A 24,134-nucleotide genomic window follows, 5' to 3' on the forward strand; every position below is an offset into this window, starting at 1 on the left:
TACTATTAGACACATAGGGGAATAAATAAGTAGCAGCGTATAGTAAGCACTTAATAAGGAAGCGCTCAATAAATACGATTGAATGAATGAATCAACAAGTGCTACTATGATTATGATGATTATTAGATACATAGGTGAATAAATAAGTAGCGCGTATAGTAAGCACTTAACAAGGAAGCGCTCAATAAATACAATTGAATAAATGAATCAACAAGTGCTACTATTATTACAATTATTATTAGACACATAGGGGAATAAATAAGTAGCAGCATATAGTAAGCACTTAACAAGGAAGCACTCAATAAATACGATTGAATGAATCTATCGATAAAGTGCTACTATGATTATGATTATTATTAGATTCATAGGTGAATAAATAAGTAGCAGCATATAGTAAGCACTTAACAAGGAAGCACTCAATAAATATGATTGAATGAACGAATCAACAAGTGCTACTATTATTATGATTATTATTAGATACATAGGTGAATAAATAAGTAGCAGCGTACAGTAAGCACTTAAGGAAGTGCTCAAAAATACGATTGAATGAATGAATCAACAAGTGCTACTATTATTATGATTATTATTCGATACATAGGTGAATAAATAAGTAGCAGAAGTAGATTTTCTGCCACCTGTCTATATATTGATATATACTTAAGTACTGAGAAGCGTCAGAAGGCCTCCCCAGATTAAGGCCTCTTTTCCCTGGCTCGCTTTCCCTACTGCCTCACCTATGCACTTAAAATTATATACTATAAATGATTTATTTATATCAATCACTCAATCATTCGTATTTATTGAGCACTTACTGTGTGCAGAGCACTGTACTAAGCGCTTGGGAAGTACAAGTTGGCAACATATCAATGTCTGTCTCCCTCGCTAGGCTGTATTGTGTCTGTTATACCGTTCTGTTGTACCCTCCCAGGATATTGCTCTGCACATTCATTCATTCATTCATTCAATTGTATTTATTGAGTGCTTACTGTGTGCACAGCACTGTACTAAGCGCTTGGGAAATACAAGCTGGCAACATCTAGAGACGGTCCCTACCCAACAACGGGCTCACAGTCTAGAAGGGGGAGACAGACAACAAAACAAGGCATGTGAACAGGTGTCAAGCCATCAGAATAAATACAAGTAAAGCTAGATGCACCTCATTAACAAAATAAAATAAATAGAATAGTAACTATGTCCAAGTAAAATAGAGAGAGGCACAGTTTGGAAAATGAGAGGGGAGAAGGTCAATCAACTGATAGTATTTATTGAGTGCTTACTATGTGCAGAGCACTGTACTAAGTGCTTGGGAAAGTAAAATACCACCGACAGGAGGTCACACATAGTTACACATAGTAAGCGCTCAATAAATACCATTGATTGATTGATTTCCCTGTTTGGCAGCTACTTACATACCTTCTGATCACCCTGACTCCTCACATTCACTGCCCAGTAAGGCTGTGATGGGGTGAGCCCTGGCGTCCTTAAAATTTAGACAATAATAATAATAATAATAATAATAATAATAATAATAATAATAATAATAATAATGGCATTTGTTAAGCACTTACTATGTGCAAAGCACTTAACAAATACCATCATCAATATTATTATTGCAATGCTCAATCATATTTACTGAGCACTTCCTTGTTAAGTGCTTACTATATGCTGCTACTTATTTATTCACCTGTGTATCTAATAATAATAGTAATAATAGCAGCACTTGCATAATTAATTAATTAATTAATTAATGAGGGCATTTATGAAGCGCTTACTATGTGCAAAGCACTGTTCTAAGCGCTGGGGAGGTTACAAGGCGATGAGGTTGTCCCACATGGGGCTCACAGTTTTAATCCCCATTTTCCAGATGAGGTCACTGAAGCTCAGAGAAGTGAGGTGACGTGTGGCAGAGCCAGGATTCGAACCCATGACCTCTGACTCCAAAGCCCCAGCTCTTTCCACTGAGCCACGCAAAACCTGAAGTGCCTCATCTGATTTTAGATCTGTCAGGATCCAGGTATCCCAGTTAACCTGGGATGTCACGTTTCCTCTTGGGAAACGGGATTTCAGCAGATCCCTATTTCCTTCCAAGAATTGTGATTCAGCCTCCGTTCATTCATTCAATCGTATTTATTGAGCGCTTACTGTGTGCAGAGCACTGTACTAAGCGCTTGGGAAGTCCAAGTTGGCAAAATCTAGAGACGGTCCCTACCCAACAGTGGGCTCACAGTCTAGGAAGGGGAGACAGAGAACAAAACAAAACATGTGGACGGGTGTCAAATTGTACAGTTATGGTTGTACTGTACTCTCATTCATTCAATCGTATTTATTGAGCGCTTCCTGTGTGCAGAGCGCTGTACTAAGCGCTTGGGAAGTCCAAGTTGGCAACATCTAGAGACGGTCCCTACCCAACAGTGGGCTCACAGTCTAGAAAGGGGAGACAGACGACAAAAGAAAACATGTGGATGGGTGTCAAATTGTACAGTTATGGTTGTACCGTACTCTCATTTAATCGTATTTATTGAGTGCTTCCTGTGTGCAGAGCGTTGTACTAACCGCTTGGGAAGTACAAGCTGGCAACATATAGAGACAGTCCCTACCCAACAGTGGGCTCATAGTCTAGAAAGGGGAGACAGACGACAAAAGAAAACATGTGGACGGGTGTCAAATTGTACAGTTATGGTTGTACTGTACTCGCATTCATTCATTCATTCAATTGTATTTATTGAGCGCTTAAAGTGTGCAGAGCACTGTAATAAGCACCTGGGAAGTCCAAGTTGGCAACATATAGAGACGGTCCCTACCCGACAGCGGGTTCACAGTCTAGAAGGGGGAGACGGACAACAAAACCAAGCATGTGGACGGGTGTCAAGTTGTACAGTTATGGTTGTACTGTACTCTCATTCATTCATTCATTCAATCGTACTTATTGAGCGCTTACTGCGTGCAGAGCACTGTACTAAGCGCTTGGGAAGTCCAAGTTGGCAACATATAGAGGCGGTCCCTACCCAACAGTGGGCTCACAGTCTAGAAGGGGGAGACGGACAATATAGAGACCAGATCAGGATCGGATCAGCAGACACGTTCCCTGCCCGCAAGGGCCTGGAGTCTAGACAGGGAGATGAAATGGGGCTCGTAGGCAAGGCAGAATTGAATAATAATGGTAGTAATTAAAATAATAGTGTTTATGAATCAATCAATCGTATTTATTGAGCGCTTACTGTGTGCAGAGCACTGGACTAAGCGCTTGGGAAGTCCAAGTTGGCAACATATAGAGACGGTCCCTACCCACCAGTGGGCTCACAGTATAAAAGGGGGAGACAGACAACAAAACCAAACATACTAACAAAATAAAATAAATAGAATAGATATGTACAAGTAAAATAAATAGAGTAATAAATATGTACAGACATATATACATATATACAGGTGCTGTGAGGAAGGGAAGGAGGTAAGATGGTGGGGATGGAGAGGGGGACGAGGGGAGCACTTATTATAATAATAATACTAATAATGGCATTTGTAAAGCGCTTACTATGTGCAGAGCACTGTTCTAAGCACCGGGAGGAATCCAAGGTGATCAAGTTGTCCCTCGTGGGGCTCACAGTCTTAATCCCCATTTTCCAGATGAGGGAACTGAGGCTCCGAGAAGTGAAGTGACTTGCCCAAGGTCACACAACAGACATGTGGCGGAGTCGGGATTCGAACCCATGACCGCTGACTCCAAGCAGCAGAGAAACAGCGTGGCTCAGTGGGAAGAGCCCGGGCTTTGGAGTCAGAGGTCATGGGTTCAAATCCCTGCTCTGCCACTTGTCAGCTGTGTGACTTTGGGCAAGTCACTTCACTTCTCTGGGCCTCAGGTTACCTCATCTGTAAAATGGGGATTAAGACTGTGAGTCCCCCATGGGACAACCTGATCACCTTGTAACCTCCCCAGCGCTTAGAACAGTGCTTTGCACATAGTAAGCGCTTAATAAATGCCCTCATTAATTAATTAATTAAGCAAGTGCTACTATTATTACTACTATTATTAGATACATAGGTGAATAAATAAGTAGCAGCATATAGTAAGCACTTAAGGAAGTGCTCAATAAATACAATTGAGCATTGTAATAATAATATTGATGATGATATTTGTTAAGTGCTTTGTCCAACACTGTTCTAAGGACTGTGGTAGCTACAAGATCATTCCCTCATTCAATCATATTTATTGAGCGCTTACTGTGTGCAGAGCACTGTACTAAGCGCTGGGAAAGTACAATTGAAGCAGCTGGTCTCAGTGGAAAGATCACGGGCTCTGGAGGCAGAGGTCATGGGTTCAAATCCCGGCTCCGCCAATTGTCAGCTGTGTGACTTTGGGCAAGTCACTTAACTTCTCTGGGCCTCAGTTCCCTCATCTGTAAAATGGGGATTAATAATAATAATAGTAATAATAATAATAACATTTATATAGCACTTATTATGTGCAAAGCACTGTTCTAATAAGAATAATAATAATAATGGTATTTATTAGGCACTTATTATGTGCAAAGCACTGTTCTAAGCACTGGGGAGGTTAAAAGGTGATCAGGTTGTCCCCCGGGGGGCTCACAGTCTTCATCCCCATTTGACAGATGAGGGAACTGAGGCCCAGAGAAGTGAAGTGACTTGCCCAAAGTCACACAGCTGACAAGTGGTGGAGCCAGAATTTGAACCCATGACCTCTGACTCTAAGGCCCGTACACTTTCCACTGAGCCATACTACTTAACTTCTCTGTGCCTCAGTTCCCTCATCTGTAAAATGGGGATTAAGACTGAGCCCCCCGTGGGACAACCTTACAATAATAATAATAATAATGACATTTTTTAAGCGCTTACTATGTGCAAAGCACTGTTCTAAGCGCTGGGGAAGTTACAAGATGATCAGGTTGTCCCACGGGGGGGGGCTCACAGTCTTAATCCCCATTTTACAGATGAGGGAACTGAGGCCCGGAGAAGTGAAGTACAGCGCTCTGCACACAGTAAGCGCTCAATAAATACGATTGAATGAATGAATGAAGTGACTGGCCCAAAGTCACCCAGCTGACAATTGACGGAGCCGGGATTTGAACCCCTGACCTCTGACTCCAAAGCCCGGGCTCTTTCCACTGAGCCATGCTGCTTCTCTGCTTATCACCTTGTCACCTCCCCAGCGCTTAGAACAGTGCTTTGCACGTAGTAAGCGCTTAATAAATGCCATTATTATTATTATTAAGTACCCCCTAATCATTCCAGAAAGACCTGTCTGTCCTTCTGCCTCCAGACTCCCACTGCTTTCTTTCTTTTCTCTTCCCCCTCCTCTTCCCTCTCCTGGCCCAGCCAATAGAGCCAGATTTAGTGAGTCAATTAATCGTATTTATTGAGCGCTTACTGTGTGCACTTACTGTCAACAGAAACAACAAGAGAGACAGGGGATAGTGCTTAAAATAGGGCTTGCACATGGTAAGCAGTTACCATGTTATCATTATTATTATTTAAAAGGGGGTATAGTGCTTAAAAGAGGGCTTGCACATAGTAAGCACTTAATATATATCATTATTATTATTACTATTAGTATTATCATCATCATTATTATTAAAAGGGAGATAGTGCTTAAAACAGGGCTTGCACATAGTAAGCGCTTAATAAATACCATTATTATTATTATTTAAAAAGGGAGGATAGCACTTAAAAGAGGGCTTGCACATGGTAAGCGCTTAATATATATTATCATTATTATGATCATTATTCTTAAATAGTGGGGATAGCGCTTAAAACGGGGTTTGCACATAGTAAGCGCTTAATAAATACCGTTATTATTATTATTTAAAAAGGGAGGGTAGCGCTTAAAAGAGGGCTTGCACATAGTAAGCGCTTAGTATATATTATCATTATTATTATTATGATCATTATTATTAAATAGTGGGGATAGCGCTTAAAACGGGGTTTGCACATAGTAAGCCCTTAATAAATACCGTTATTATTATTATTATTTAAAAAGGGGGGGATAGCGTTTAAAACAGGGCTTGCACATAGTAAGCGCTTAATATATATTATCATTATTATTATGATCATTATTATTAAAAAGGGGGGATAGCGCTTAAAACAGGGCTTGCACATAGTAAGCGCTTAATATGCATTATCATTATTATTATTATGATCATTATTATTAAAAAGGGGGGGATAGCGCTTAAAACAGGGCTTGCACATAGTAAGCGCTTAATAAATACCGTTATCATTATTATTTAAAAAGGGAGGATAGCGCGCCAAACAGGGCTTGCACATAGTAAGCAGTTAATAAACACCGTTATTATCATTATTGTTATCATTATTTTTATTATTATTTAAATGGGGGGATAGCGCTTCAAACAGGGCTTGCACATAGTAAGCGCTTAATAAATACCGTTATCATTAGTTAAAAAGGGAGGATAGCGCTTCAAAGAGGGCTTGCACAGAGTAAGCAGTTAATAAACCCCGTTATTATCATTATTATTATCATTATTTTTATTGTTATTTAAAGGGGGGGGATAGCGCTTAAAACAGGGCTTGCATATAGTAAGCGCTTAATAAATACCGTTATCATTATTTAAAAAGGGAGGGTAGCGCGTCAAAAAGGGCTTTTACATAGTAAGCAGTTAATAAACACCGTTATTATTATTATTATTATTATTATTATTATTAAGGGGGGGATAGCGCTTAAAACAGGGCTTGCACATAGTAAGCGCTTAATAAATACCGTTATTATTATTATTTTAAAAGGGAGGATAGCGCTTCAAAGAGGGCTTGCACATAGTAAGCAGTTAATAAACCCGTTATTATCATTATTATTATTATTATTTAAAGGGGGGGGATAGCGCTTAAAACAGGGCTTGCACATAGTAAGCGCTTAATAAATACCGTTATCATTATTTAAAAAGGGGGGGATAGCGCGTCAAACAGGGCTTGCACATAGTAAGCAGTTAATAAACACCGTTATTATCATTATTATTATTATTATTAATTAAAGGGGGGGGATAGCGCTTAAAACAGGGCTTGCACATAGTAAGCGCTTAATACCGTTATTATTATTATTTGAAAAGGGAGCGTCAAAGAGGGCTTGCACATAGTAAGCAGTTAATAAACACCGTTATTATCATTATTATTATCATTATTTTTATTATTATTTAAAGGGGGGGGATAGCGCTTAAAACAGGGCTTGCACATAGTAAGCGCTTAATAAATACCGTTATCATTATTTAAAGAGGGAGGATAGCGCTTCAAACAGGGCTTGCACATAGTAAGCAGTTAATAAACCCGTTATTATCATTATTTTTATTATTATTTAAAGGGGGGGATAGCGCTTAAAATAGGGCTTGCACATAGTAAGCGCTTAATAAATACCGTTATTATTATTTAAAAAGGGAGGACAGCGCTTCAAAGAGGGCTTGCACATAGTAAGCAGTTAATAAACCCGTTATTATCATTATTATTATTGTTATTATTATTATTATTATTATTATTTAAAGGGGGGGATAGCGTTTAAAACAGGGCTTGCACCTAGTAAGCGCTTAATAAATACCGTTATTATTATTTAAAAAGGGAGGATAGCGACTCAAACAGGGCTTTTACATAGTAAGTGTATTTACATAGTAAGTATATTTACGTAATAAACACCATTATTATCATTATTGTTATCATTACTTTTATTATTATTTAAAAAGGAGGGGAGGGGACGCGTTTAGGCCTCAGGCCCGGGCGGGCAACAGGGGCGTCACTTCCGGTGTGGGAGGGCGGTGCCCCGGAAGTGAACGCGCGGGGGCGCGCGGCGCTTCCGGTGTGGGAGGGCGGTGCCCCGGAAGTGAACGCGAGGGGGCGCGCGGCGCTTCCGGGTCGCCGCGTGAGGCGGCAGGAGGGAGAGCGGCGCCATCATGGCGGCCGGCGGGGCGACCACCGTCACCACAGCGGCGGCGGCGACGACGACGACGATGGCGGACGGTTCTTCCCCCGGGTCGGGCCCGGTCCCGGCCCTGTTCCCCCCGGCCTTCTCCATCTCCGAAATCAAGAACAAGCAGCGGCGCCACTTCATGTTCCTCCGCTGGAAGCAGCAGCAGCGCAAGGTGCCGGGCCGACGACCCTTGACAGCATCTAGTCAGCGCTTACTAGGTGCCAAGCCCTGTTCTAAGCGCTGGGGAGGTTACCAAGGTGACCAGGTGGTCCCACGGGGGGCTCACAGTCTTCACCCCCATTTTACAGATGAAGGAACTGAGGCCTCGTCAGGTCACTTCATCATCATCAATCGTATTTATTGAGCGCTTACCATGTGCAGAGCGCTGTACTAAGCGCTTGGGAAGTACAAGTTGGCAACATATAGAGACGGTCCCTACCCAACAGTGGGCTCACAGTCTAAAAGGGGGAGGCAGAGAACAAAACCAAACATACTAAGAAAATAAAATAAATAGATAGGTACAAGTAAAATAAATAAATAAATAATAAGTAAAGTATTTATGTATTTATTTGCTTGACCGGAGTCACCCAGCCATTTGAACCCATGACCTTTGACTCCAAAGCTCGGGCTCTTTCCACGGAGCCACACTGCTCCTCTATAATAATGTTATTAATAATTAGTAATAATAATGATAATCAATGTTATTATTAATGTTAAGCGCTTACTATGTGCAAAATACTGTTCTAAGCGCTGGGGAGGCTACAAGGTGATCAGGTTGTCCCACAAGGGGCTCACAGTCTTAATCCCCATTTTAATGATAATAATAATAATAGCGTTTATTAAGCGCTTACTATGCGCCAAGCACTGTTCTAAGCGCTGGGGAGGTTCCAAGGTGATCTGGTTGGCCCACGGGGGGCTCACAGTCTTCACCCCCATTTTACAGATGAAGGAACTGAGGCCTCGTCAAGTGACTTCATCATCGTCAATCGTATTTATTGAGCGCTTACTATGTGCAGAGCACTGTACTAAGCGCTTGAAGTACAAGCTGGCAACATATAGAGACGGTCCCTACCCAACAGTGGGCTCACAGTCTAAAAGGGGGAGACAGAGAACAAAACCAAACATACTAAGAAAATAAAATAAATAGAATAGATAGGTACAAGTAAAATAAATAAATAAATAGAGTATTTATTTGTATATTTACTTGGCCGGAGTCACCCAGCTGACAAGTGGCGGAGCCGGGATTTGAACCCAGGACCTCTGACTCCAAAGCTCGGGCTCTTTCCACCGAGCCACGCTGCTTCTCTCTAATAATGGCGTTTGTTAAGCGCTTACTATGTGCAAAGCACTGTTCTAAGCGCTGGGGAGGTTACAAGGACATCAGGTTATCCCATGGAGGGCTCACAGTCTTCACCTCCATTATACAGATGAGGGAACTGAGGCGCAGAGAGGTGAAGTGACTTGACCAGATTCACCCAGCTGACAAGTGGCGGAGCCGGGATTTGAACCCATGGCCTTTGACTCCAAAGCTCGTGCTCTTTCCACCGAGCCACGCTGCTTCTCTGTAATAATGGCGTTTGTTAAGCACTTACTATGTGCAAAATACTGTTCTAAGCGCTGGGGAGGCTACAAGGTGATCAGCTTGGCCCACAAGGGGCTCACAGTCTTAATCCCCATTTTAATGATAATAATAATAATAGCATTTATTAAGCGCTTACTATGTGCCAAGCACTGTTCTAAGCGCTGGGGAGGTTCCAAGGTGATCTGGTTGGCCCACGGGGGGCTCACAGTCTTCACCCCCATTTTACAGATGAAGGAACTGAGGCCTGGTGAAGTGACTTCATCATCATCAATCGTATTTATTGAGCGCTTACTGTGTGCAGAGCACTGGACAAGCGCTTGGGAAGTACAAGTTGGCAACGTATAGAGACGGTCCCTACCCACCAGTGGGCTCACAGTCTAAAAGGGGGAGACAGAGAACAAAACCAAATATACTAACAAAATAAAATAAATAGAATAGATAGGTACAAGTAAAATAAATAAATAAATAAAATATTTATTTATTTATTTGACCGGAGTCACCCAGCTGACAAGTGGCGGAGCCGGGATTTGAACCCATGACCTCTGACTCCAAGGCTCGCGCTCTTTCCACCGAGCCACGCTGCTTCTCTGTAATAATGGCGTTTGTTAAGCGCTTACTATGTGCAAAATACTGTTCTAAGCGCTGGGGAGGTTACAAGGTGATCAGGTTGGCCCACAAGGGGCTCACAGTCTTAATCCCCATTTTAATGATAATAATAATAATAGCATTTATTAAGCGCTTACTATGCGCCAAGCATTGTTCTAAGCGCTGGGGAGGTTACAAGGTGATCAGGTTGTCCCACGGGGGGCTCACTGTCTTCATCCCCCAGGTGAGGTAACTGAGGCCCAGAGAAGTGAAGTGACTTGCCCAAAGTCACCCAGCTGACAAGTGGCGGAGCCGGGATTTGAACCCATAACCTCTGACTCCAAAGCTCGCGCTCTTTCTACTGAGCCAAGCTGCTTCTCTATAATAATGGTATTTGTTAAGCGCTTACTATGTGCAAAGCACTGTTCTAAGCGCTGGGGAGGTTACAAGGTGATCAGGTTGTCCCACAAGGGGCTCACAGTCTTAATCCCCATTTTAATAATAATAATAATAGCATTTATTAAGCGCTTAATATGTGCCAAGCACTGTTCTAAGTGCTGGGGAGGTTACAAGGTGATCAGGTCCCACGGGGGGCTCCCAGTCTTCATCCCCATTTTCCAGATGAGGTAACAGGCCCAGAGAAGTGAAGCGACTTGCCCAAAGTCACACAGCTGACAAGTGGCGGAGCTGGGATTTGAACCCCTGACCTCTGACTCCAAAGCCCGGGCTCTTTCCACTGAGCCACGCTGCTTCTCTATAATAATGGTGTTTGTTAAGCGCTTACTATGTGCAACATACTGTTCTAAGCGCTGGGGAGGTTACAAGGTGATCAGGTTGTCCCACAGGGGGCTCACAGTCTTCATTCCCATTTTACAGATGATGGAACTGAGGCCTAATCAATCAATCAATCATATTTATTGAGTGCTTACTGTGTGCAGAGCACTGTACTAAGCGCTTGGGAAGTACAAGTTGGCAACATCTAGAGACGGTCCCTACCCAACAGTGGGCTCACAGTCTAGAAGGGGGAGGCCTAGTGAAGTGACTAGCCCAAAGTCACCCAGCTGACAAGTGGCGGAGCCGGGATTTGAACCCATGACCCCTGACTCCAAAGCTCGTGCTCTTTCCACTGAGCCACGCTGCTTCTCTATAATAATGGTGTTTGTTAAGCGTTTACTATGTGCAAAGTACTGTTCTAGGCACTGGGGAGGTTACAAGGTGATCAGGTTGTCCCATGGGGGGCTCACAGTCTTCCCCATTTTACAGGTGAGGTAACTGAGGCCCAGAGAAGTGAAGTGACTTGCCCAAAGTCACCTAGCTGACAAGTGGCGGAGCCGGGATTTGAACCCATGACCTCTTGACTCCAGAGCCCGGACTCTTTCCACTGAGCCACGCTGCTTCTCTATAATAATGGTGTTGGTTAAGTGCTTACTATGTGCAAAGCACTATTCTAAGCGCTGGGGAGGTTACAAGGTGATCAGGTTGTCCCATGGGGGGCTCACAGTCTTCACCTCCATTTTACAGATAAGGGAACTGAGTCACAGAGAAGTGAAGCGACTTGCCCAAAGTCACCCAGCTGACAAGTGGCGGAGCCGGGATTTGAACCCATGACCTCCGGCTCCGAAGCTCATGCTCTTTCCACTGAGCCACGCTGCTTCTCTATAATAATGGTGTTTGTTAAGCGCTTACTATGTGCAACATACTGTTGTTGTAAGCGCTGAGGAGGTTACAAGATGATCAGGTTGTCCCACGGGGGGCTCACGGTCTTCATCCCCATTTTACAGGTGAGGTAACTGAGGCCCAGAGAAGTGAAGTGACTTGCCCAAAGTGGCAGAGCCGGGATTTGAACCCATGACCTCTTGACTCCAAAGCCCGGACTCTTTCCACTGAGCCACGCTGCTTCTCTATAATAATGGTATTTGTTAAGCGTTTACTTTGTGCAAAGCACTGTTCAAAGCGCTGGGGAGATTACAAGGTGATCAGGTTGTCCCGGGGGGGCTCATAGTCTTCATCCCCATTTTACAGAAGAGGGAACTGAGGCCTAATCAGTCGATCAATCAATCATATTTAGTGAGCGTATACTGTGTGCAGAGCACTGTACTAAGCGCTTGGAAAGTCCATGTTGGCAACATATAGAGACAGTCATCATCATCATCATCATCAATCGTATTTATTAAGCGCTTACTGTGTGCAGAGCACTGTACTAAGCGCTTGGGAAGTACAAGTTGGCAACATCTAGAGACGGTCCCTACCCAACAGCGGGCTCACAGTCTAGAAACAGACATACTCCCTGCCCGCAACGAGCTTACAGTCTAGAGGACTGTACAGCGCAGGGAGGAGTAAAAGTCTACCCAATGTTTGGACCCGTTCAAAGCCCAGCAGCCAACCTGTCACGAGCGTGAGAAAATTAAAAAGAGCAAAGGAAGGGAGAGGCCGAAGGTAGGGAATCTTATTATGAGGAAGACTGTGAGCCCCACGTGAGACAACCTGATCACCTTGTATCTTCCCCAGCACTTAGAACAGTGCTTGGCACAGAGTAAGCGCTTAATAAATACCGTCATCATTCATTCATTCATTCATTCAATCGTATTTATTGAGCGCTTATTCTCTCATCTGTGAAATGGGGATTAGGATTGAGCCCCCCCGTGGGACAACCTGAGCACCTTGTATATATGTATATATGTTTGTACATATTTATTACTCTATTTTACTTGTACCTATCTATTCTATTTATTTTATTTTATTAGTATGTTTGGTTTTGTTCTCTGTCTCCTCCTTCTAGACTGTGAGCCCTCTGTTGGATAGGGACCGTCTCTATATGTTGCCAACTTGGACTTCCCAAGCGCTTAGTACAGCGCTCTGCACACAGTAAGCGCTCAATAAATACGATTGATTGATTGTATCTTCCCCAGCATTTAGAACAGTGCTTGGCACAGAGTAAGCGCTTAACAAATGTTTTTTTTTCCTCTGTGCCACAGTTACCTCATCCAAAACGGGGATAATAATAATAATAATAATAATGTTGGTATTCATTAAGCGCTTACTATGTGCAAAGCACTGTCCTAAGTGCTGGGGTAGATACAAGGTAATCAGGTTGTCCCACGGGGGGCTCACAGTCTTCATCCCCATTTTCCGGATGAGGGAACTGAGGCCCAGAGAAGTGAAGTGTCTTGCCCAAAGTCACACAGCTGACACGTGGCGGGGCCGGGATTTGAACCCGTGGCCTCTAACTCCAAAGCCCGGGCTCTTTCCACTGAGCCACGCTGCTTCAGCTTGTGAGCCCCACGTCAGGCAACCTGATCACCTTGTATCTTCCCCATCACTTAGAACAGTGCTTGGCACATAGTAGGTGCATAACAAATACCTTCATTAATATTATTATTAGTATTGTTATTCTCTGGGACTCAGTTACCTCATCTGTAAAATGGGGATGAAGTCTGTGAGCCCTGATTACCTTCGTATCACCCCCAGTGCTTAGAACGGTGCTTGGCACATAGTAAGCGCTAACAAATACCAACATTATTATTAAAATGGGGATTAAGACTGTGAGCCCCACGTGGGACAACCTGATCACATTGTATCCTCCCCGGCGCTCAGAACAGTGCTTGGCACATAGTAAGTGCTTAGCAAATACCATCATTATTATTATTATTATTCTCTGAGTCTCAGTTCCCTAATCTGTAAAATGGGGATGAAGTCTGTGAGCCCTGATTCCCTTTGTATCACCTCCAATGCTTAGAACAGTGCTTGGCACATAGTAAGCGCTAACATACCAACATTATTATGAAAATGGGGATTAAGACTGTAAGCCCCACGTGGGACAACCCGATCACATTGTATCCTCCCCGGCGCTCAGGACAGTGCTTGGCACATAGTAAGCGCTTAGCAGATACCATCATCATAATTATTATTCTCTGAGTCTCAGTTCCCTCATCTGTAAAATGGGGATTAAGACTGTGAGCCCCTCGTTGGACAACCTGATCACCTTGTATCCCCCTCAGCGCTTAGAGCAGTTCTTGGCACATAGTAAACGCTTAACAAATATCATTTTTATTATTACTACTAACCGTTGGGGCGGATACACACTACTAGAAGCAGCGGGAGAGAGATGGTCATGGGTTCTAACCCTGCTTTCGCCACTTGTCCACTGTGTGACCTTGGGCAAGTCGCTTCACTTCTCTTGGCCTCAGTTCCCCCATCTGGCAAATGGGGATTAACCTGATTAGCCTGTATGTACCCCAGCACTTAGAACAGTGCTTGGCACATAGTAAGTGCTTAGCAAATGCCACCGTCATTATTAATTAAGAAGCAACATGGCTCGGTGGAAAGAGCCCGGGCTTGGGGGTCAGAGGTCGTGGCTTCTAATCTCAGTCCCCCCACTTGTCAGCTGTGACTTTGGGCAAGTCGCTTCACTTCCTCTGTGCCTCAGTTACCTCATCTGGAAAATGGGGATTAGAAACGGTGAGCCCCACGTGGGACAACCTGATAACCTTGTATCCACCCAGTGCTTAGAACAGTGCTTGGCACGGAGTAATAATAATAATAATAATGGTATTTGTTAAGCGCTTACTATGTGCAAAGCACTGTTCTAAGCGCTGGGGAAAACAAGGCGATCAGGTTGTCCCACGGGGGGCTCACAGTCTTAATCCCCATTTTACAGATGAGGGAACTGAGGCACAGAGAAGTTAAGTGACTTGCCCAAAGTCACACAGCTGACAGTTGGCGGAGGTTCACATTCTGAATAGGAGAAGCATTCATTCATTCATTCAGTTGTATTTATTGAGTGCTTACTGTGTGCAGAGCACTGTACTAAGCGCTTGGGAAGGACAAGTCGGCAACATATAGAGGAAGCGCTTAACAAATACCATGATGATAATGTGCTAGGCACTGTACTAAGCGCTGCAGCGGATACAAACTACTGGAAGCAGTGTGGCTTAGAGGAAAGATCCCGGGTTTGGGAATCAGAGGACGTGGGTTCTAATCGCGGCTCCGGCACTTATCAGCTGTGTGACTTTGGGCAAGTCACTTCTCCTCTCTGGGCCTCAGTTGCTTCATCTGTAAAATGGGGATTAAGACCGTGGGCCCCACGTGGGACAACCTGATCACCTTGGATCCACCCCAGCGTCTAGCAGATAGTAAGCACGTAACAAATACCATCATTACTATTATTATTACTCAGATTGGACATAGGCCCTGTCCCAATTAGAGAAGCAGCGTGGCTTAGTGGCAAGAGCCTGGGCTTCGGGGTCAGAAGGTCATGGGTTCTGCTAGGTGACCTTGGGCAAGCCGCTTCACTTCTCCAGGCCTCGGTTACCTCATCTGTAAAATGGGGATGAAGGCGGAGCCCCAGTGGGGCAACCTGATTAGCTTGAATCTACCCAATGCTTGGCACATAGTAAGCGCTTAACAAATACCATATTATTATCATTATGGGGCTCGCACTTTTAATCCCCCATTTTATAGAGGCACAGTGAAGTGATTCGCCCAGCGTCGCACAGCCGTCGAGCAGTGGAGTCGGGATTAGAGCAAACAGTCCTCACTCTCGGCTTCAAGGCTGTCCATCACCTCGCCCCCTCCTTCCTCACCTCCCTCCTTTCCTTCTCCAGCCCAGCCCGCACCATCTGCTCCTTTGCCACCGCTAACCTCCTCACTGGGCCTCGTTCTCGCCTGTCCTGCCGTCGACCCCCGGCCCGCATCCTCCCCCTGGCCCGGGATGCCCTCCCTCCACACATCCACCAAACCAACTCTCTTCCTCCCTTCAAAGCCCTACTGAGAGCTCACCTCCTCCAGGAGGCCTTCCCAAACTTTCCTCATCTCCCCCTCCCTTCCGCATCACCCTGACTCGCCCCCTTTGCTGTTCCCCCTTCCCCGCCCCACAGCACTTATGTCTAGAGCTATAATTCTGTTTATATTGGTGCTTGTCTACCAATATTTATATTGGTGCTTGTCTATTGAGGTCTGTGTCCGCCCCCCCCCCAAGACTGTGAGCCTATTGTGGGCAGGGATTGTCTCTCTTTATTGCTGTATTGTACTTTCCAAGCACTTAATACAGTGCTCTGCACACAGTAAGCGCTCAATAATAATAATAATAATGATGGCATTTGTTAAGCCCTTACTATGTGCAAAGCACTGTTCTAAGCGCTCAATAATAATAATAATGGCATTTGTTAAGCCCTTACTTTGTGCAAAGCACTGTTCTAAGCGCTCAATAATAATAATAACGGCATTTGTTAAGCCCTTACTATGTGTAAAGCACTGTTCTAAGCGCTGGGGAGGGTACAGGGTGATCAGGTTGTCCCACGGGGGCTCACAGTCTTCATCCCCATTTTGCAGATGAGGGAACTGAGGCACAGAGAAGTTGTCACCCAGCTGACAATTGGCGGAGCCGGGATTTGAACCCATGACCTCTGACTCCAAAGCCCGGGCTCTTTCCACTGAGCCACGCTGCTTCTCTCAGTAAATATGAGTGAAGGAACCCGGCCAGGTCTTCTGACTCTCAACTCATTGTGGGCAGGGAATCGGTCTATCTGTTGTTCTGTTGTACTCTCATCCATTTATTCATTCATTCAGTCGTATTTATTGAGCGCTTACTGTGTGCAGAGCACTGTACTAAGCGCTTGGGCAGTACAAATCGGCAACATATAGAGACGGTCCCTACCCAACAGCGGGCTCACAGTCTAGAAGGGGAAGACGGACAACGAAACAAAACATGTAGACAGGTGTCAAAATCGTCGGATGGCAGTCCGCTGGGCTTGCCAGTCGACTTCCAGACTTTAGCCGAGATGCAGCACTGTTGGGGGATTTGTTGTACTTTGTCCTTAAAAAAACACCAGGTGTGCCATGCTGGTTCCTGCATCTTGTACATATTTACTATTCTATTTTGTTAATGATGTGCATCTAGCTTTTCTTGTATTTATTCTGATGACTTGACACCTGTCCACGTGTTTTGTTTTGTTGTCTGTCTCCCCCTTCTAGACTGTGAGCCCGTTGTTGGGTAGGGACCGTCTCTCTGTGTTGCCAACTTGTCCTTCCCAAGCGCTTAGTACGGTGCTCTGCACACAGTAAGTGCTCAGTAAATGCGATTGAATGAATTGAGTGGATGAATGAATGAGAAGCCCACTATAGGGACTGTCTCTATATGTTGCCAACTTGGACTTCCCAAGCGCTTAGTACAGTGCTCTGCACACAGTAAGCGCTCCATAAATACAATTGATGATGATGATGATTGGCTCCTCGTGTGTGGGCCTCATAGTGTAATAATTAATAATAATAATAACAGCTATTATTATAGTATTCGTTAAGCGCTTACTCTGTACCAGCCATTTTACTAGGTGCTTGGGTGGATACAAGCAAATCAAGTTGGACACAGTCCCTGTCCCACGTGGGGCTCCCAGTCCCGATCCCCATTTTACAGCTGAGGTGACCGAGGCCCGGAGGAGTGAAGCGACTTGCCTCAGCGGACAAGAGGCGGAATTAGAACCCGTGACCTTCCGACTCGAAGAGAATAAGGGGAAGCAGCGGTAGCATTCAGTTCTTGCAGCTGCACTGTTAGTGGGCTCGGTTCCCCGGAGACGGGGCAGTACGCCAAGATTAGCGAGAAGCCGGGAGGAGAAGCTACGGACGTATTCCCCGGGGTGCTCTGTACCGTGGGAGGTAAATAAGTGGAGCTAAATGGAGGGCAGGGGGCTTTTCAGCGCTTAGAACAGTGCTTTGCACATAGTAAGCGCTTAATAAATGCCATTATTATCATTATTATTATTATTATAATTCCTCCAGGCTGCCGCTGACAGGGTCTGCTCTCCGGGGCTTACGGGGGGACAGGGGAAGGCCGGGGGCTTCCAGAGGTGGGGAAGGGCCAACCGGGACCTCCTCTCTCCTCCCGTTTTCCTCCCACAGTAGCCAGCTGCCTACTAAGGGGGCCCGGAGCCTAGCAATCAATTCATGCATTCAGTCGTATTTATTGAGCACTTACCGTGTGCAGAGCACTGTACTAAGCGCTCGGAAAGTACAAGTCGGGGGCAGAGACGATCCCTACCCGACAACGGGCTCACGGTCTAGAAATCCATCGATCAGTCGGCGGTATTTATTGAGCGCTTACCGTGCGGGCCGCGCTCTGGACGAGACATTTGGGCGAGTACGGCGTAGCAGGCTGTGTATTTGACGTGCTTGATTGAGTTATGGGTGAGAAAAAGGCAGGGGGATTTGGACCCTGACCGACCCCAGCTCCCTTGCCCGTTTCACGGGTCGCTGGTTTGAAGCCAGGACCGGCAGCACCGTTTGACCTCATCAATCAATCAATCATATTTATTGAGCACTTACTGTGTGCAGAGCACACACAGAGATTGACCTTTGCATCCGGATTCTTTCACGCATCCCCACCCCTCGATTTTTGCCCATGTATAGAAGCTAGGGAACCCCTCCAGGGAAACAGTACGACTTTGCAATCGGAAAAAAATAAGGTGCCAACAGCCAGAGAGGTGTGAGGAGCTGCTACATCGTTTCTTTCCCTTTGTAGTCACGGGCATCACTGCCCCATAACCTGTATTTAAGAAGTCACCCAAAGATACGTCCTCTCTTAATGGTTGAAGATGGTTTTTGTTTTTAAATACGCCACGATCTGACCTCCAGGTTCTTACTAACGAGTCGTTTCTTAACTCTGTGCTGTAGGAGAAGCTGGCTGCCAAGAAGAAGCTAAAAAAGGAGAGAGAGGCACTCGGAGATAAGGTAAATGAGATCACTCTTTTCTGTCTTAGGCCCTGCAGCCTTTAGTTTTAGTCGGTTGGCCTTTTTCAATTGATCGGGGTGGTTTACCGGGCTCCAGATAATAATAATAATAATAATAATAATGTTGGCATTTGTTAAGCGCTTACTATGTGCAAAGCACTGTTCTAAGCGCTGGGGGGGATGTAAAGTGATCAGGTTGTCCCATGTGGGGTTCACAGTCTTAATCCCCATTTTACAGATGAGGTAACTGAGGCTCAGAGAAGTTAAGTGACTTGCCCAAGGTCACACAGCAGACATATGGCGGAGCCGGGATTCGAACCCATCACCTCTGACTCTAAAGCCCGGGCTCTTTCCGCTGAGCCGCGCTGCTCCAGATGACCTAGATCCTACTCTAGCGTTTTATTGTGAAGGACGATGATCTAGGTTGGAGATGCTCTGGGCTTCTCTTCCCTCCAGCCAACTGCTTGGCCACTTCATGACTTAATAATAATAATGGTATTTATTAAGCGCTTACTATGTGCAAAGCACTGTTCTAAGCACTGGGAGAGGTACAAGGTTGTCCCACAGGGGGCTCACAGTCTTCACCCCCATTTTCCAGATGAGGGAACTGAGGCCCAGAGAAGCGAAGTGACTTGCCCAAAGTCACCCAGCTGACAGTCGGCAGAGCCGGGGGATTTGAACCCATGACCTCTGACTCCAAAGCCCGGGCTCTTCCCACCGAGCCACGCGGCTTCTCAGACTTGTTAGCAGCTTTAGCAAAGAGAAAACACCGATGTCGATCGTACCGGGAGCTCCGCTGAATGGTTTGGAGCAGGAGGACGGGAACGGTGGACAAAATCATTTTTCGGCGGTTCTGTGAGGACGGTGATTCTGTGGGCTTCCCATAGGCCCCAATGCATAAATAACTTACTCTGCTAATGATTTGACAGTTAAAGCCCCCTGCCCCCATATTTCCTAACGAGTAAAAAACGTGTTCTGCCGATCGTCTGACAGTTTCAGTTGCTTTTGCGAACATAGAGAAAGTAAATAACTCCATTCTTTCCGACCACGTTCGCCAGGCGCCACCCAAACCAGTGCCCAAGACCATCGACAACCAGCGAGTTTACGACGAAACCATAGTGGACCCTAATGACGAAGAGGTAATTTTATCGTTTTACCTGGAGAAATGCCAGCCTTGTTTCTACCACATGCTTGTAAACTGCAGTTTTTGAACCAAAATTTTGACGGAATAACGGCGATTCAGCTGTTTTCTGAATTCTGATAAATCGCTGTTCGTGCTAAGTCAGGGTGTGGATTCCCAAAATGTGATATGCGTTATACGGGAAATTTGACGATCCCGTTCGCAATTACGCGCTCTAATTTTTCGACGAGTTTAAGGCTTTGAATTCCTTGGATCGCCTGACATTCTATCTGCTTTGCCGTTATTTATTGATAACTGTCCGTTTCTCCCCTACCTACAAGTTAAATTATCAAGTGTTATTTTAGCCAGATTGTTAGAATTTGAACTTGACTATTTTGCCTTGTGAGATTTCATTACTTTTTTGGTGCCTAGAGGTGTGTGTTTGTATATTTTAGTGTCTCACACTTGGTTTCAAGATAGTTCAAGAAGTGGTATTTAGCACCGTCATTCAGTCATATTTATTGAGCGCTTACCGTGTGCAGAGCACCGTACTAAGCGCTTGGGAAGTCCAAGTTGGCAACATGTAGAGACGGTCCCTACCCAACAGCGGGCTCACGGTCTAGAAATTGTTATTTACTGTCGCGCTTTGAGTAACGCATCCGCCTTCTCACGGACTTCCCGCCTCTCCCCACTCCAGTCCATAGTTCACTCTGCAGCGTGGGTCATTTTTCAGCAAAATCAGTCCACATCTCCCCACTCCTCAAGAGCCTCCAGCGATTGCCCACCTACTCCTGCATCAAACAGGAACTCCTTTTCGTCAGCTCTAAAGCACTCAGCCCGCCCCCTCCTACCTCACCTTGCTGATTTCCTCCAGCCCACACACTCTGCTCCGCTAGAGCCAGCGTCCTCACTATGCCCCAGCCTCGTCTATCTCACCGCCGACCCCTTTCCCACATCCTCCCCCTTGCCCTGAGCTCCGTCCCCCTCTATATACAAAGCATTATTACGGTCATATCCCCTCCAAGAGGCCTTCCCCGATTAAGCCTCTTAATATCATCATATCCTCGTATATCACCGATGCTTTGGATCTGTGACGTTAGGGCATTTGATATTCACGCCACCCCCTTCCCCCCAGCACTTGTGTACATGTCTGTAAATTATATAATGTTACGAATTATTCATAATAATAATAAGGGCATTTGTTAAGCGCTTACTATGTGCAAAGCACTGTTCTAAGCGCTGGGGGGGGATACAGTGTGATCAAGTTGTCCCACGTAGGGCTTACAGTCTTAAACCCCATTTTTACAGGTGAGGTACCTGAGGCTCAGAGAAGTAAAGTGACTTGCCCAAGGTCACACAGCAGACTTGTGGTGGAGCCGGGATTCGAACTCATGACCTCTGACTCCAAAGCCCGGGCTCTGTCCACTGAGCCACGCTGCTTCTCTGTGTCAGGTTCTATCACATTCCCTCTGTCACTACCTCCATCATTCCCTTCGTGGGATTTACTGAGCGCTTACTAACTGTACTAAGGACTCATTCATTCATTCACTCATTCGATCGTATTTATTGAGCACTTACTGTGTGCAGAGCACTGCACTAAGCGCTTGGGAAGTACAAGTTGGCAACACATAGAGACGGTCCCTACCCAACCATGGGCGACTAGGGAGAGCACGACACAACAGACAAGACTGTGAGCCCACTGTAAGCGCTCAACAAATACGATTGAATGAATGAGTGAATGTTTTTGTCTGTCTCCCTCTCTAGACTGAAAGCTTGTTGTGGGCAGGGAACGTCTCTATTAAGACTGTCGTACCGTCGAGTGCTTTAGAACGGTGCTCTGCGCATAATCGCTCAACAAATACTGTTGATGGGTTGCCGTCTTGAGGATAAAACACTACACTAAGTGCTTGAGAGGGTGAAATAGAAGCAGACACACACGCTTCATTCTGTCAGGGTGTTTCTAATCTATGCCAGGGCAACAGCCAAGGAGCCAAGGATCAGGCAGGAGAGTCGGGAGGGAGATAATAATGGCATTTGTTAAGCGTTTACTATGTGCCAAGCACTGTTCTAAACACTGGGGGACATACAAGGTAATCAGGTTGTCCCACGTGGGGCTGACATCCCCATTTTACAGATGAGGTCACCGAGGCACAGAGAAGTGAAGTGACTTGCCCAGAGGCACGGAGCCGGAATTAGGACCCACCACCTCCGACTCCCAAGCCCGGGCTCTTTCCACTGAGCCACGCCGCTTCTCGTGTCCAGTTAGGAGGTGAATTTTGGAGGAGCAGGGGACCAGAGGTGATGTGTAAGATGGGTGGTGGGTACTCGTTGAAATTTTTGGAGCGGAGAAATACCGGCCTAGCGAGGTTTCAGAGGGTGTGTATCACAGCGTGGGAGTGGGAGAGAAGGCTGATGCAGTAACATCTTTGAGTTGGTAAAAAGAGCGGTCGCTGTTTGGATGGAGAAGAGAAGGAGCCATCATCCCATGGAGGCATTGCTGGCCCTGGCCCTGTTGGGTTTTATGTTCTTTTTAATGGTATTTGTTCATTCATTCATTCAGTTGTATTTATTGAGCGCTTACTGTGTGCAGAGCACTGGACTAAGCGCTTGGGAAGCACAAGTTGGCAACACATAGAGACGATCCCTACCCAACAGCAGGCTCACAGTGTAGAAGACTTACAGAGCTTACTGAGTCATTGAAGGGCCACGGTCTAAGCGCTTACTGTGTGCCACGCACTGTACTAAGCGCTGGGGTAGATCCAAGCTAATCAGATTGGGCACAGTCCATGGCCCTCATGGGCTCAACGGTTTAATCCTCGACTGACAGGCGAGGTAACTGAGGCACAGAGAAGTTAAGCTACTTGCCCAGTGTCACCCAGCAGACGAGTATATAGACCTGTATATATGTTTGTACATATTTATTACTCTATTTTACTTGTACATGTTTATTCTATTCATTTTATTTTGTTAATATGTTTTGTTGTCTGTCTCCCCCTTCTAGACTATGAGCCTGCTGTTGGGTAGGGACCGTCTCTATATGTTACCAACTTGTACTTCCCAAGCGCTTAGTACAGTGCTCTGCACACAGTAAGCGCTCAATAAATACGATTGAATGAATGAATGAATGAGTGGCAGAACTGGGACTAGAACCCAGGTCCTTCTGATTTCCAGGCCGGTTTTCTATCCATTAGGACCACCCTGTTTCATGGGGTCTGTTTGAGCTGGGAACTCTTATGTAGAAGTGACGTGTAAATCATCATCATCAATCGTATTTATTGAGCGCTTACTGTGTGCAGAGCACTGTACTAAGTGCTTGGGAAGTACAAATTGGCAACATATAGAGACAGTCCCTACCCAACAATGGGCTCACAGTCTAAAAGGGGGAGACAGAGAACAAAACTCTTAAAAGATGTACTGTACTGGGTACAGTACTGTACTGGCTAAAAACTCTTAAAAGATGTACTGTCCCGGGCGCTTAGTACAGTGCTCCAAACATAGTACTCAATAAATACCCCTGAGTGATTAAAAAATCTGCCCTGGGCAAAAACTTGAGATATATTTGAGGAGAGGTCCCTTCTAGCCCCGGTGTTTGGCAAATGGTGACTCCAGTCGTTGGCTAAAATCAGGTAGGATTAATCCTGAACAGATTTTTAACATTATTTAGAAGGGCTACTTTGCCACTGTGGTCGAGTCCTTGGCTCAGTTGTATTAGGACGTTAAATTGGATTTGTCTAGTAGTGTTTGTCGAGCGCTATTTTCTGCTTGTAGAGACCCAGTTCCTGCTGTCAAGGAGCTGACACTCTAATGGAGGAGCTTACTGAATCATTTAAGGGCCATGGTCTAAAAGTCTCTTAAAGATTATGGCCCATGAACGTACATGATTAAAGCCTCTTTAAAGGGGCATCAGCAGAGTTAAATTGAGGTGAAACCCACCTTTCTCCGTGCCCCAGGCCCAGTTGTCTACAGTGGAAGGTATATCCATATATTTTATTCAATTCATCCCTTTTCTTCTCAGGTGACTTTTGATGAGGCGACAGATGAATTTGCTTCATATTTCAACAGACAGACGTCTCCCAAGATCCTCGTCACAACGTCGGACAGACCTCGTGGGGTAAACCTATCTCCTGAAGTCTGATGCCGGAACCCTTCCGTTCGGTTCTGGCACTCGTACAGAGAATCATCGTGTTCTGTGTCGAAGAGGTTGAAAA

General features: G+C 45.3%; 1 protein-coding gene across 1 annotated transcript in view; it reads left to right on the plus strand.

Annotated features, from left to right (window-relative positions):
* Positions 1 to 7,886: 7,886 nt before the first annotated feature.
* The window catches only part of RPF1 (ribosome production factor 1 homolog), a 30,511-nt gene continuing 14,263 nt past the window's right edge, over positions 7,887 to 24,134 (plus strand). Inside the window, exons 1-4 of the mRNA XM_038745088.1 lie at positions 7,887 to 8,090; positions 18,750 to 18,806; positions 19,865 to 19,945; positions 23,942 to 24,037. Coding sequence (XP_038601016.1) covers positions 7,902 to 8,090; positions 18,750 to 18,806; positions 19,865 to 19,945; positions 23,942 to 24,037 — 423 coding nt within the window. The 5' untranslated portion in view covers positions 7,887 to 7,901. The remainder of the gene's footprint in view (positions 8,091 to 18,749; positions 18,807 to 19,864; positions 19,946 to 23,941; positions 24,038 to 24,134) is intronic.

This window comes from Tachyglossus aculeatus, chromosome 4 (genome assembly GCF_015852505.1).
Source record: "Tachyglossus aculeatus isolate mTacAcu1 chromosome 4, mTacAcu1.pri, whole genome shotgun sequence".
In the NCBI taxonomy this organism is placed as follows: Eukaryota; Metazoa; Chordata; class Mammalia; order Monotremata; family Tachyglossidae; genus Tachyglossus; species Tachyglossus aculeatus.